Below are 14,006 nucleotides of genomic sequence, written 5' to 3' on the forward strand. Positions count from 1 at the left end.
GGCTGGCCGGCCGGTACGGCCTGGCTCCTCCGGCCTTCCCCTCCGCACTGCGAGAGGACAGGCACATACCAGTGGGTGCCGAGGACAGAACGGAGGTCCTCACATGGTGCAGCGAGTACTATGCTCGCTGAGCTCTTTGCAGGGGCTTCAGGCTCTCAGTGTGTGCTAGCTTCTCTAGCGTCAGCAGAAGGGGTTTTTTAAATTTTGGCTAATTTGATAAGGGCATGATACCTGCTTGTTTTTTAGTTAAAAAAAAAAAATGTCAGGTGTGGTGATCCACTCCTTTAATACCAGAATCCAGAAGTCAGAGACACATGGATCTCTGCAAGTCTGAGGGCCACCTGGTCCACACAGTAAGTTCCAGGACAGTCAGAGCTATGTAATGGCTGGGCATGGTTTGGGACACAGAGACAGGTGTGGCAGGGACAGGCGCACAACAACCTGGGCATTCTACACAGGGCATTCTAGGCAACACTACACAATGAGACCCTGCCTCAAAAGCAACAACAAAGTGTGTGTGTATGTGGAGGCCTACTAGTAGGAGGCTTGGCACTGGAGTCACCCGTAGCTGTTAGCAGCAAAGGTCTGGGCTCTGCAGCCAAGAGCCATCTTGTCAGCCCCTGACACCAGCGAGATGGGCCATGTATCTGTCTTTATTTGCATCTTCCTTTCCACCTTTAGGAGAGAGCTACCGGCTCTCTCCAGTCCATCCACAGGTCTGAGCACCTCTGTGCAGGCCCCTGCTGCACTCATACCAACACCCTCCCTCTACATCTAAGAGCAGGCGCCTGACAGTTAACAGGTGACCACGAGTAACTCAGCAGCTGGCATCTACAAGGAGGACAAAAGGAACTCCTGACCTGCCAAAACAGCCTTCTCCACAAGTGTAGAAAGGTGCGAGGCTGTTTGCGGTTGCTGTGACCACAGCGGTATGGGGGTGGTGACTGGCACACAGTAGGAAGGGGCCAAGACAGCTTGATGCAATACAAAGGACAGTCTGAGAGCAAGCACAGCTGTTTCTGAAGCTCTGCCACGCATTTTATGTGGGTGGGAAATCTGGTTTTAACTCTCGAAGTCTAAAATACAAATCTCTTCTAGTTTGTGAAGATTAGCACCAGAGAACGTATTAGTTATGACACATTTACTCTAGAGAGGAGGTGAGTTAGATCATCACTCAGCACACGGAGGGCGGTGAACAGCACTGCGAGTGTGCAAAGGCCCACCGTGGCCCCCTCACCGTCCACGGCATCTGCCATGTGAGTGGGCGATGCACGCCTGGGGTTGTGGCAGGCGGAGGCTCAGATCGGGTGTGCTCCTCAATCCCTCTTTCTCAGTGTGGGTTTCTGCTGCTGTTTGTTTTAAAGGCAGGTCTCCCTGTTACTCTGGCTGGCCTGGCTTGGAACTCACAGATCCGCCTGTCTCTATCCCTGCGTGCTGGGTTTAAAGGGAACACCGCCACGCCTAGCTCAGTGCTACATTTCTGGGGGTCCCAGGATCCACCCTCAGGTCCTCGTGCTTGCACAGCGCACACTTCACCCACTGAGCTGCCTCGCCAGCCACTCTCCCCTTCCTTGCTTTTGTTTGTTGGAGGCAGGTGTCCTGAGGATGAATTGGACCACTGCTCCCAAATGCCGGGGTTCAGGTGTGCTCCGCCACGCCCAGCTTAGCACCTTACTGACAGGTAAGGTGTCTACAGACGTCACATCTACACTGAGGCGACGGACCAAGCGGCTACAGAGTTGGGAGGTTCTTTCCTGCCTTCTTTCTCTGTCTGCAAAAGCCCCTAATGGGCTGAAGGAGCCGTGGAGCTGATGTAAGTCACTAAGTGATGTCCTCCTGCCGCTGCTACCTAAGTTCCCTCTAGCGCTCTCCATCTGTCACCAACCCACATAGCCTAGTCAACCATGAACAGCCCACATCACCACCAAGCAGCATTCCTTTCCTGTGACGGTCAGTGCTGACTGTCATCGGGCTAACACTAACCACACTAACAAACAAGCCTCTGGCGTACCTGTGAGCGATAGCCTACATTGGGGTAATGGAGGTCGGAAGGCCCACTGTAACTCTGTGTGGCAACATCCATGAGCTGGAGTCTTGGGCTGAATGACAGGAGAGAGGGAGCCGGCACCATCATTCATCTTTTGCCTCCTGCCTGGGTACGATATGACCAAATGCCCCAAGCTCCTGCCCACACATCCTCCCTCATGCCACAATAAACCCGTCCTCCCTCCAGCTACTCCCCTCAGGTATTTTATCAAAGCAAGACAAGCAACCGGCATACCACCCTCCCCGAGCTCCTTCTGAAATCAACAGGCACGGTGGCAGAAAGAGCCACCGCGGGCTCCACAGCGTTGTCCTGGACACACTGGCAGCTCTGCTCACTTTAACTCAGTCTCACGTTTCAGCAGGGACAGATGTACAAGCCAATTAAAATCTTACAGTGCAAGCTGGTCGTGGTGGCCTGTGATCCCAGCACTCAGGGAGGCAGAGGCAGGTGAATCTCTATCAGTTCGAGGCCAGCCTGGTCTACAAAGTGAGTCCAGGACAGCCAAGGCTACACAGAGAAACCCTATCTCAAAAAAACAGAAACAAAATCAAAAAGAAAAAAAAATTTAGTGTAATTTAATTGGCTGTGAAGCAGAAAAGGTCTGGGTTCAAGGCCAGCTTGGGCTATACAACAGGACCATATCTCTAAAATCTACCAATCTATTAATAAGTCAATCTAATCGATTTTTAAAAAGTCCTCAGATGAGTGACTTGTTCGTACTGTAATGAGCGTGTGTTGCGGGGGGAGATGATGTTGGTTGGAAAGCTAGGATCCAGCTCCCACTCAGCCAGCATTCTAGCATGAGCTCTACTCCTGCCCCAGAAACAGTTCACTATGGTCCTTTCTTGTTCTTACCTAAGGTACAAGCAGGATAAGGGGAGCCACCATCAACCCTGGGCAGACACCATGGGGCAGGCTAGGAAGGCTGCAACAACTGAGAAGCAGCTGTGGACTCGGATGTGCCAGGAGGCAGGCCGGCCTGGAGGGCGCTGCAGCACGCAGACATTCTAAGCTGTCTGTGGGGAAAATCTTCAACGAGGATAACAGTCCAGCCTGCTATGGGAGCTATTTTTGCACAGAACAGTGTGCTAAAACTGTGAGGGAAGGCAGTAAGTCGAAGGGCAGCCCACTAACCTGGGCAGTGAGCCCAAACAGCAAAAGGCCGGAGGAGCCAAGGAATGGCAGGAAGGGCAATGTGGGGGTGGGCGGGGGCGGGGGAGCGCTGCAGAGAGCTGGCTGCACCCTGCTCTGCACATGTCCTACTCTGTGTCCGGTTCTCTATCACCATGAGAACACTCGTGGCTCACCGAGACATGTGAAGGGCAAGGCTCTTAAAAACGGGAGGTGGCAGTTTCAGATCCAGCCCCTCTCCCTTTTGGCCAAAGTTTTGCATTTCCTGCATGACAAGAAAGACTAAACCAGCTAGGCTTGGTGGCACACACCTTTAATCCTGGTCTACAGAGCAAGCTCCAGGAGAGCCAAGGCTGTTACAAAGAGAAACCATGTTAAAAAGAAAAGAAAGGGGGCTGGAGAGATGGCTGAGTGGTTAAGAGACTGGCTGCTCTTCCAAAGGTCCTGAGCTCAAATCCCAGCAACCACATGGTGGCCCACAACCATCTATAATGAGATCTGCTGCCCTCTGCTGGTGTGTATGCATACATGCAGGCAGAGTACTGTAATTAATTCCTGTGTCCTGTCCTGTGACTCACACATGTGAGATAGTATGGTAGACTATACACACATACACACTGGGGGGGGGGGGGGGGGGACAACCCAGCCATAGGACAAAAAGATGAGCTTTCCAGAGACATCAAACCAAAATGTGCTCTATAAGACAGAACTATCAACACAAGTGCTAACCTCAAGCGGGAAGACGCATGCGCACAGCTCTGAGCAGCTTCCCTTCTCTCTGTTCTCTACAAGCAGCACTCTTGATACTTTTGGCTGTGAGCCTCGCCTTTAACGGCTGAGCCGTCTCTCCAGCCCCAGCCATCACTCTTATTTCAGGCCTGTACCAGCCTGACTCCACAACTCATGGCAACAGCTCAGACATCACTTGGCCTTCGGCACTGTGAAAATGGCGGAAGCCAGCTAGATTTAGACCAGACTCGGGCAGCACGGTCCTCTTAACTGGGCCACAGCCTCATCCTCTTGAAAGAATCGCACAAAAGTCCTGAGAGGCCCAGGTCTAGGCAAGCAAAATACAAAGCCACAGTGGCCTCAGGAGCTGCCCTGAGCACACCTAGATCTCAGACCCTGTGAGATGGGAGACCCTCATCTTGCTGCAGAGAAAAATAAAAGCTGCCATTCACGTTCCTGCCCCCTCCTAACACTTCCCTCGGGGGGGGGGGGGATGTCAGACAAACCCCTCTGATCTAGCACATTCACAAACATGTAAGTCCTCCAGACCTTCCCTAGAGGAAGGCCCCAGCATGCCACACTCACTGTTCTTTCAGATACTAATTTTCAGATTGCAGTTTTTGTTTCCTTATACTTCCTATAAGATGTTAATCTCAATGAGGGCAAAACTCACATCTGCTGTGTAATTTCTGTATTTCTTGCAGGGGGCTCAGGGCTTGCTGCAAGACAGAACGGGCACAGGCTACTTGCTGAATAGCCACACAACATTCAGTTGGTGAGAAGCTTAAAAAGGTGCAGATCTGCGGGAATTCTGTCCTACTCTCACGGTCATGGACTCTCAGGAGCTGATGGATCCCTCATCCACTATGTCCCCCTTCCCTCTCGGTTAGCAGGGACCAGAAGGGAAGGGTGGCAGATATGAGCAAAGCAGTCGTTACTCACATGAGTCTGGGCCTGCTCAGAGCCGAGCCCACGAGCAACCAGGAGACTCCAATCTGACTCGGTTGAGAAGGATTTGCTAAGGGATAAGAACAGCTCACAGAATCACACTGACAGGTGAGGAGACAAACCTTCAGGCCAAGGGGCTGCTGCCTCTAGGAGGGTCCAGGAAGCAGCCAAATAAAAGCAAAAGAAACCAGCCAAACCAGGAAGCAAGCACTACTGCTGCCAACCATAGAATCTTGTCTCCTTTCTGGGACAGGCCAGCTTCTCCCTGAGGCCCCTGGCTTCCGCCCTGTGGCCAAGCCTATGCAGGGCTTGGGACTGCACCCATGGGAACTTAGCTTCATCCATATCCACAAGTCTGGAAAAGCGCTCTGCCCTTCTGGTCCCACGAGCACCAGGTGACTGGGATGGATGTGGAGTTGGCCCATCCAGAGCTGAGCCTCCAGGGCACCTCCAGCTCCGCTGGGAAGCTGAGAACACCACTTCATAAACGTCAACCGCAGCCACCTGGAATCGTATGAGCATCGATCTGCAGCTCTGGGTGGGGCCAGAACTCCCTGTTTCTAACACGCTGCTGGCCAGTGCGGAGGGCGCCAGTCTCCTACGCACACTCTTGAAGAAGGACGTCTCGGTCCTATTTTCACAGGGGCTGTCTTTGTTGACACACAGCCAGGCCCATAAGCTTCCGCACTGTCCCTCTGGCTATCTCTGTGATAGAGACTGATCATGTGGCACCTGTGTGGTGCTTTTGTCTAACTGCCTAAGGTTACAGATTATCATTTTCAGAGTGTCTCAGGTAGTCCAGGCAGGAGTCTACTGATCTTCCTGCCTCCACCTCCCAAATGCTAAGATCCCGGGTGTGCATCACCACACCTAACCACTCATTCACACTTACACTGTAGAAAAAGCATGTTAAGTTAAAATAGAAATAAATTTCTAACCAAATAAAGATTTTATAGCCATGTGGTGGTACACAGGCCTTTAATCCCAGCAGTTGGAAGGCAGAACCAAGTGGATCTCTGTAAGTTCAAAGCTAGCCTGGTCTACAGAGTGAGTTCCAGGGCTACACAGAGAAACACTGTCATGGGGAAAAAAAATTCTTCTACTCTTTTTTATTATTTACTTTCGAGGCAGAGACCCTCCTGCTTTGTCTCCTGGGTGATAGGATTAAAGATGTTTGTTTGAGACAAGGTTTTGATCTGTAACTTACTTGTCTTGAACTCAATTCAGTATGTAAACCAGGCCCACCTCAGATTTACAGTGATCCTCCTGCCTCCAGCCCAGTGTTGGAACTCTGGGTGTGAAACACTACAGTAGGCTGCTCACTCGGAAAGGTTCTCAAAGCCGAGCAGCAGCACGCGGCAGCTCTGCAGGCTGGAGAACAGTCGGCCTCTGGCAGAAGCTAGTGTGAGCATGCTCATGGGAAATGGCTCTGAAACACTAGACACAGTCTGCTGGAGGATTCAGGGAGAAGGGTCCTTTTCCTCCAAAGGTGAGCAAACATGCAGACCGTGTGTTTGAAGGTGAGAATGAAACAATGGTGGCCAGGCTGCTACCACAAGGAGGCAGGCCAGGACAAGAGCCAAAGTAGCAAGGGCAGTGGAGAAGGGAGGACTTAGAGGGGCGTGGCCACTGCCTGCAGGGGTCCCAGTCCAGGTGTGGCTGACAGACAGAGGAGAGAGACAGAGAGCAAGAGTGGCAGAGCCTGAAGAACTCTCCGGAACTTCAGTAAGAGCCAACCAACAGACACGCCAGGCAGGGCTGTGCTGCTGTCGGCAGGGGGTCACGTAGCTCAGGCTGCCTCCAATTCACTCTGCTGCTGAGGACCTTCAACTTGTGGTCCTCCTGCCTCCCCTTCTCAGTGCGGGATTTCAGGTGTGCACACGATCCCTGCTGATACAGTGCTGGGAACAACCTTGGGACGTGAGGCATGCTAGGTAGCCACTCTACAAACTGAGCCACAGCCGAGCCTGGAAATGTTTGTTTGATCTTGGTAGTGCTGGAGTTGACCCTTGCACATGCTAAGCAAGCACTTTACCACCGAACTGTCTTCTCGGGGCCCTAGGAGTGTCCTAAATGGTTCTGTATGTGCAGAAAATCAGACCTGACACCCTCTAGAACAAGCAAACAGATCTTTAAAAATACTGTGTGTGCCAAGGAAGACCACGAGGCAAGAAAAGCACACTGCTGTGTTCGCCACCCATTCTGAGTGAGGCTGTACTCAGAGCCGAGCATGGTAGTGCCAGCACAGGCTATGGAAAAACACCAGTTTCTTCCTCTTCACTTCCCCTCTTGGACTTTCTCTCTCCCCTGGACTGTCAACAATTTTAGAGTGGAGAGAACCTCTGAGGACTGAACACTGAACCACACCCCCAGCCCTCCTAGGCTGGAAGTTCCCACCAGGTGACTTGATTCTTCTGGCACATTTAATAAGGCCTGGGTGTGGTCAAGGACATCAGCCCATGCACAAGCAAAATGTGCCTGAGTCCTGTCATCTCTCAAGTTGTACCAGCACTAACCAGCTCACCAGCATGTGACAGGCACAAAGCCTCACCCCCCTTCAGGTACCTGAGAATGAGCTACAATGAGCAGCTGGCTCCTCTTAGCACTGATATTTGATCTCTGACAAGTAGCAGAGGTGATGCTGGGAGAGAGCCACCAGAAGTCAGGGAGGCCTGGCAGGTGTCACTAGATACCGCCACTACCCATATTGACTTCCTCCTGCAGAGAATTCAGACGCTGCAGCAGTGAGGGTGTGGTCCCCATCACTAGACGCCTCTCTGTCGTCACGAGCACACTGCTCCGTGGGCTGACAGGGTACAGTGGGACCTACAGGACAGGCCATACCTCCTCACAGACTTCCCGGACTGCTGCCACACTTGGCTCCTCCTCGGGCTCCATGCCTCCGCCGGGGACAATCCATCGGTCTGGATGGCGGCTACTGCTCACGAGCAGCACCTGAAGTCAGAGGGCACAGTGAGGTCACACTCAAGAAGAGACTCACAGATCAGTCCAAACAGAAAAAAGGACACAGTAACTAAGGACTGGCTCTTGTTTACACCTCCAAATAACATTTTACGAGGTAGTGCCTCATGTTGGGAACAGCAGGCACTCTGCCCGGGACATGCCAAGGGCATCTGCTGGGAACAACCTCGGCTATGGTCTTTACCCTGCCCCCACACTCAGCTGTCTCACGTTTCTCTTCCATCTTCTCCTTTTCCTAAAGCCCTCAGAACATACAGCTGATGAGGTAACAAAACAGGTGGAACTGCCAAGCCTGGAAAAGCTGAAAAGAGGACCAGGAAAAGGAGGTCGCTGGCTGTGAATGCCCCCAGGCTACAACTGCCCTGAGCCCACAGTGCACTCCCAGAGCTGAGCCTGCCCTGGCTCTGGAGCAGCAGTCCTTGCACTACTCAGCTGCAATGACAGCTGATGAGCAGAGTTCTTTTCTTTGTTTTTTTAAATGCACCTTTTGTGCATGGAGCATGTCTTTGCACCCTGTGCAAGACGGCCAGAACTGGACACTGGATCTCTAGAACTAGAACCACAGACAGACATGAACTGCCATGTCGGTGCTAGGAATCAAACCCAGGTCCTCTGGGAGATTAGCCAGTCTCTTAATTCCTGAGTCAGCTCTGCAGCCCTGGGTTCTTTTAATACACGCTGTCCTCACAAGTTCTGATTCTAGTCTTCTCTTAAAAAACAGGGTCTCATGCAGTCAGTCTGGGCTGGCCTGGACTCTTGAGCCTCTGCCTCTACTTCCCAAGTGCTGAGTTGAACGTGTGCCATCATGCCTTGGCTGGAATTTAACTTAGAATGTTTATTAAGAAGTAGAGAGCCGCAGGGTGCTGTGACGCATGCTTGTCATCCTAGCACTCAGGGAGGCAGAGGCAGGAAAATCTCTGTGAGATCAGCTGGTCTACAAAAAGAGTCCAGGTCAGCCAAGGCGACACAGAAACCCTGTCCAAAAACAAAAACAACAAACAAACAAACAAACAAACAAAACCCATAAAAACAACCTAAAAAAAAAACTTTAAAGATATAATTTTACTAATTCAGACTCAGCCACTATTCTGATGATGACTGAAATACGTTTTTATAACATACTTTATGTGTCTTTTATAACGCATAATTCCTCTATTTTGAAAATGGAAGCTCTGCTTTGGGCAATGTAATGTGCTGCTCTGCTAACGAGAACACTTCCGGATCCCTTAGCTGGTGTGTACAGGATGCTTTCCTTATGGCACGGCCCAATACCCAACAAGAAGCAACGTCAGAAAAGTGGGACATTTTTCCTCCTGGCAGGAAAGCCATGACTGCTGGGTGGTCTCACACAAGTGGAAGCAAAAGGCACCCAGTTCCCATCTCTGTGGGTCAGGAAACAGACAAACTGAGCCCAGTGACTGCCAGTTAGGCCCATGTCCAAAAGCTTCCACAACCTTCCAAAAGAGTGCCAGCAGCTGGGGCCAAGTGTCAAATACAGAGCCTGTGAGGAACATCTGTGTTCACACCGTATCCTTCATGCATAATGACAGGACGCTGAAATGTTAATATGGACAGGACAGAAAACTCACCACTGAAAACAAAGGTTCTCTTTGGACTGCCCAGTTAAAATACAAAAATTAAGTAAAAATGGACTAGTAACCTAAATACAATTGCAAAAACTATGATGCACTGGGAAGAAAACAGGAAACCTCTGTAATTCCAGGTTTAGCAAGCTATACCAACTTTGTAAGACAGGACCTCAAAAGCAGAGTAGCAGAGTGAAAACAAGGCAAGCCAGCCTCCAAAACTCAAAGGCGCTGGACCCAAGGAGTATACTCTGTTCTCAGGAGTGTAGCGGCTTTGGCAGGAGAGATGGCCCAGGCCCAGGCACTGGCTGCTCTTCCAGGGCCTGGGCAAGTCTCCACCTGCACTGCCAGGGTGTAGTGTGCATGGCAGGGAGAGGTTGTGGGTGCCCTCCAAAGGTTTTCCACAGTGATTACCTGCAGCCCGCGAAATCTCCATGAACGAGCCACACAGCTTGAATGCCTGGCTAATCTGCAGAGAATGGCATGCAGCAGGACACGCGCCTGACTCCAGTCCCAACCATGGCACTCTGCAGACTCAGCGAGGCTATTTTCCTGTGTGTGCCTGTGTGTGTCTGTGTCTGTGTGTGTGCCTGTGTGTGTATGTGTCTGTGTGTGTGTGTGTGTGTCTGTGTGTGTGTGCCTGTGTGTGTGCCTGTGTGTGTGTGCCTGTGTATGTGTCTGTGTGTGTGCCTGTGTGTGTATGTGTCTGTGTGTGTGTGCCTGTGTGTCTGTGTGTCTATGTTTGTGTGTCTGTGTGTGTGCGTGCGTGTGTGTGCGCCTGTGTGTGTGTGTGTGTGTCTATGTGTGTGTGTCTGTGTATGTCTCTGTGTGTCTGTGTATGTGTCTGTGTACTATATATGTCAGCGGCCAACTTGCAGGAGTCGATTCTCTCCTTCCACCATGTGGGTTTCAGGAACAAATGCAAGTTGTCAGGCCTGGCAGCAGGTGCCTTTACACAAGGGGGCATCTCTCTAGCTGAGGCCCACTACTGTGTCAGGCAGCTATGCTAATGCCTAGGTGGTACAAGGGCTACATGACTATCTCATCATTATGCTCTGTGAACTGCCCAACACACAAGTGTTTTGTCATCATTTAACACAGGTCTCCTCATAAAATATAACCAATACAAAAGTAAACAATTCTGTGCCCTGTCTGAATTCAACAGAGGTGTTCTCAGATAGAATTGAAAAGTCTTAAATTTTCTATGTGTCAGTGTTTTGCTGCCTATGTGTCCCTGTGCCATGTGTGCCTGGTGCCCGTGGAAGCACTACTTCAGAACGCCTAAGACTAGAGACACAGCTGAGAGCCACCATGTCGGTGCTAGGAACTGAACCCAGACCCTCTGGAAGAACAGGCAGTACCATCTCTCCAGCCCTAGAGAATGTTCTGAGGAGAGCTACCACACTTCCACCTAACAGCCCATGAAATGTTGGTAAGATGCCCTGGGCTAAAATGAAGTACTATATAAATGGTAAAGGACCGCAAGCTCAAGTATTAGGGACTTCAATTCCTAGGATTGTAAAGCATTTTGACCTTCAAAAGTATCGACTTTAAAATTTTAACACTATTGTTTAGTCTACAGAGGAACTAAAAACAGAAACAAAATGTGGCTCAGTGGAGGTGCTGCTGGGGGCCACCTCCACCAGGCTATTTCCAGCGGAGCAGTTCCCTGCCTCCTTAACAGGAGCGTGCACTGCGTAGTTGCCAGATAACTGCCGCTCTTCTATCGTGACAATATGGAGACGTGGGTGTGGTCACACCACCATGCACAGAATCATTCTTCAGCATGAGCCCTATGAGTGTAAACGACAGAAGTGACTGACTCTGTGGCTTGGGGAAGAGGTAGCATGTCCCTTTAAGACCTTGTGTACAAGCCGGACACAGTGGCATATGCCTTTAATTCCAGCACAAGGGAAGCAGAAGCAGAGGCAGGCGGATTGCTGTGAATCAAGGCCAACGTGGTCTACAGAGCCAGTCTACGACAGCCAGGGCTACAGAGAAAACCTGTTTAAAAAAACACAGACAGACAGACAGACAGACAGGTAGATAGGTAGGTAGATGGAGAGAGAGAGAGAGAGAGAGAGAGAGAGAGAGAGAGAGAGAGAGAGAGAGAGAGAGAGAGAGAAAGAAAGAGAAAGAAAGAAAGAAAGAGAGAGAGAGAGAGAGAGAGGAGATACAGATTCCCTATGTGCAGCTCTGGGAGCCGGGAACAGGTGTTCAGGACTCCCTCCCAGGGACAGAAGAGCTCCAAGCTCCCGGTCTAGGCAACTCCTGCCAGAAGAATACAATGTATTCAATACTCTGACTTCTCAACTTCACTGAAACAGATAAAGCATCTCCATTCCTGACCTCGTAACTGGGTATTTCCGCCTCAGGGCTGAGCTATAGGATCGCACTGGAAAACCCCAGCTTGTGCACAGCCACATTCTCTATTTTCTCTGAAAGACAGGCTCATAGAAAACAAAGGCAAGCATCAATCAAGCCCATGTGCAACCTACCTTAAGGCGTGACAGAGAAAGCACAGGTGTGTACTGTCAGCTTGCGGTACCAGACTGCTGCTAACTCCTCCCACCAGCCCACATCACAAAGGAAAATCCAGCTCTCCAGCCTTCTCAGCTTTACAATGAGGGGGCCCCAAGTCTCCAGGTCCTCCTCAGGAATAACTTTTCTATAATACTAATCTTATACAAGTGTCTAGATTTTGGTTCCTAGTTCCACTTGCAAATTTTTTATTTTTTTTCAATAATAAGATATACAAGAGGACAAATTGAAAAGCAGGTCTTGTAGTTTGGCACAGTAGCATATGCCTGTCATTTCAGTACTTAGGGGCTGAGGCAAGAGGATCAGGAGTTCAAGGATAGCCTGGGCTACTGAGACTGTCTGCACAAACCTTTGAAGAAAAAGGCATAGCAAGCTCCCCTCTTACTTCTACGCCCAGACCCCTGCGACAGCTTTGGGCCAGTACAGCACAGCACAGCTCTTCCCTATAAACGAGCACACGCAATGCCTCTCCTTTTGGTGCCCGAGGGTAACAGTGGACCATCCATACCGTCCACGTCACTGTCCCACGTGTGCAGAGATCATCAGCACACCACACGGAAAGTCTGGCTTACTTGTTCACCGTGGTGTTGTGAGAAAGGGCCTTTACCTGAAAAGCCTGGGCTCAACTCTCCGGCTAAGACTGCCTCCCGGCAGTGCCTAGCTCTCATCCAAACCTCTTGTGATTTTTTGTTTTGTTTTTCAAAACAGGTTTCTCTGTGAAGCCCTGGCTGTCCTGGAACTCTGGGCAGACCAGCTTGGGCTCCAACGTGAAGATTCCCCTGCCTCTGCCTCCCAAATGCTGGGATTAAAAGTGTGCACCACCACAGTCCAGCACCTCTTGTGATTTTTATTTAAAGCTCCTTTAATTATAGAAAAGTTTCAAATATACTTAAAAGTATAGAGAAAATACAATGAATTCTCAAGTAATTGCCAGCCAGCTTCAATAATTAAGGCTTTGCCAATCTCATTTGACTTACCTGTAGCCCACACTAGTCAGTATTTCAAAGCAAACTCCAGACATCAGTAGGTTTTTATTGCTGAATACTTGTTTTCTTTCTTTAACTGACAGTTAGCACAATACCCATCATGTCATTTCTGCACTTAGCAGGACAGACAGTTCCTTATGCTGATCTAGGAACACGATCACATTCGATCTCTCAGGTAGTAACACACACGTCTCCACGCCTATTTACAACCCTGGCAGCAGATCCCACTGGCTGCATTCATCGGCACACAGCTCTCTCAGACACTGACCATGACAACTGACCTCTTACGCTGCCTCCAGGCTTCCCCCACAGAAACTGCATCCTCAAGCCCTCATTCCACACAAACCCTCCTTCCGTCAGTTGTTCTTGTCAGGGATTTTGTCCCAGCAACAGCCAAGAGGAACTAAAATAGCTCCCTCCCCACAAGCCATCACCACTGGGGTCGGCACCACCAGGGACAGCTTGTGCTTAGCCTAGACCTCCCCTAATTACTATGTGTGTGTGCTCTGCCTGCACTCATGTGTGTGTGGCACAGGGATATCAGGCTGGCAGGAGAGATGGTTCAACAATTAAGGGCCTGCTCTTCCTGAGGACCAAAGGCTCAATTCCCAGGACCCACGTGGCCACTCACAACAGCCAGTTCCAGGGGATTCAAAACCCTCTTCTGGTTTCTGTGGGCACTGCATGCACAGACACACAGGCAAAATGGCTATTCACATAAAACAAAAACAACCTTTCAAAAGGGGGAGGCATCAGAGCCCCTGCAACTGAAGTAACAAACATTTGTGAGTTGCCATGTGGGCTCTGGAAACTAAATCCAGAACCTCTGAAAGGACAGCAAGTGCTCTTAACTGCCGACCATCTTTCCAGTCCCTCTGAAGACTTCATGAATATGGTTATACCATAGTTTAGTTAACCAGCCTCTTTGTTTTCTATTTGTTTTTTAGTGCTGGGAAGCCAAAGTCGAATCTTAAGTGTGCTGGGTGAGCGCCCCATCACTGAGCCACATGCAGCCCTCTCCCTGGAGACTTGGGGCACTTCCAGTTTGCTGCTGTT

At 50.4% G+C, this 14,006-nt stretch overlaps 1 protein-coding gene across 2 annotated transcripts in view; it reads right to left on the bottom strand.

Annotated features, from left to right (window-relative positions):
- Positions 1-14,006, bottom strand: part of Nudt3 (nudix hydrolase 3) — a 57,410-nt gene that overhangs the window by 16,825 nt on the left and 26,579 nt on the right. For both annotated transcript variants that reach the window (XM_021630045.2, XM_021630052.2), the window contains exon 2: positions 7,700-7,810. In XM_021630045.2, coding sequence (XP_021485720.1) covers positions 7,700-7,810 — 111 coding nt within the window. The remainder of the gene's footprint in view (positions 1-7,699; positions 7,811-14,006) is intronic.

Source organism: Meriones unguiculatus, chromosome 16 (genome assembly GCF_030254825.1).
Source record: "Meriones unguiculatus strain TT.TT164.6M chromosome 16, Bangor_MerUng_6.1, whole genome shotgun sequence".
NCBI classification, from domain to species: Eukaryota; Metazoa; Chordata; class Mammalia; order Rodentia; family Muridae; genus Meriones; species Meriones unguiculatus.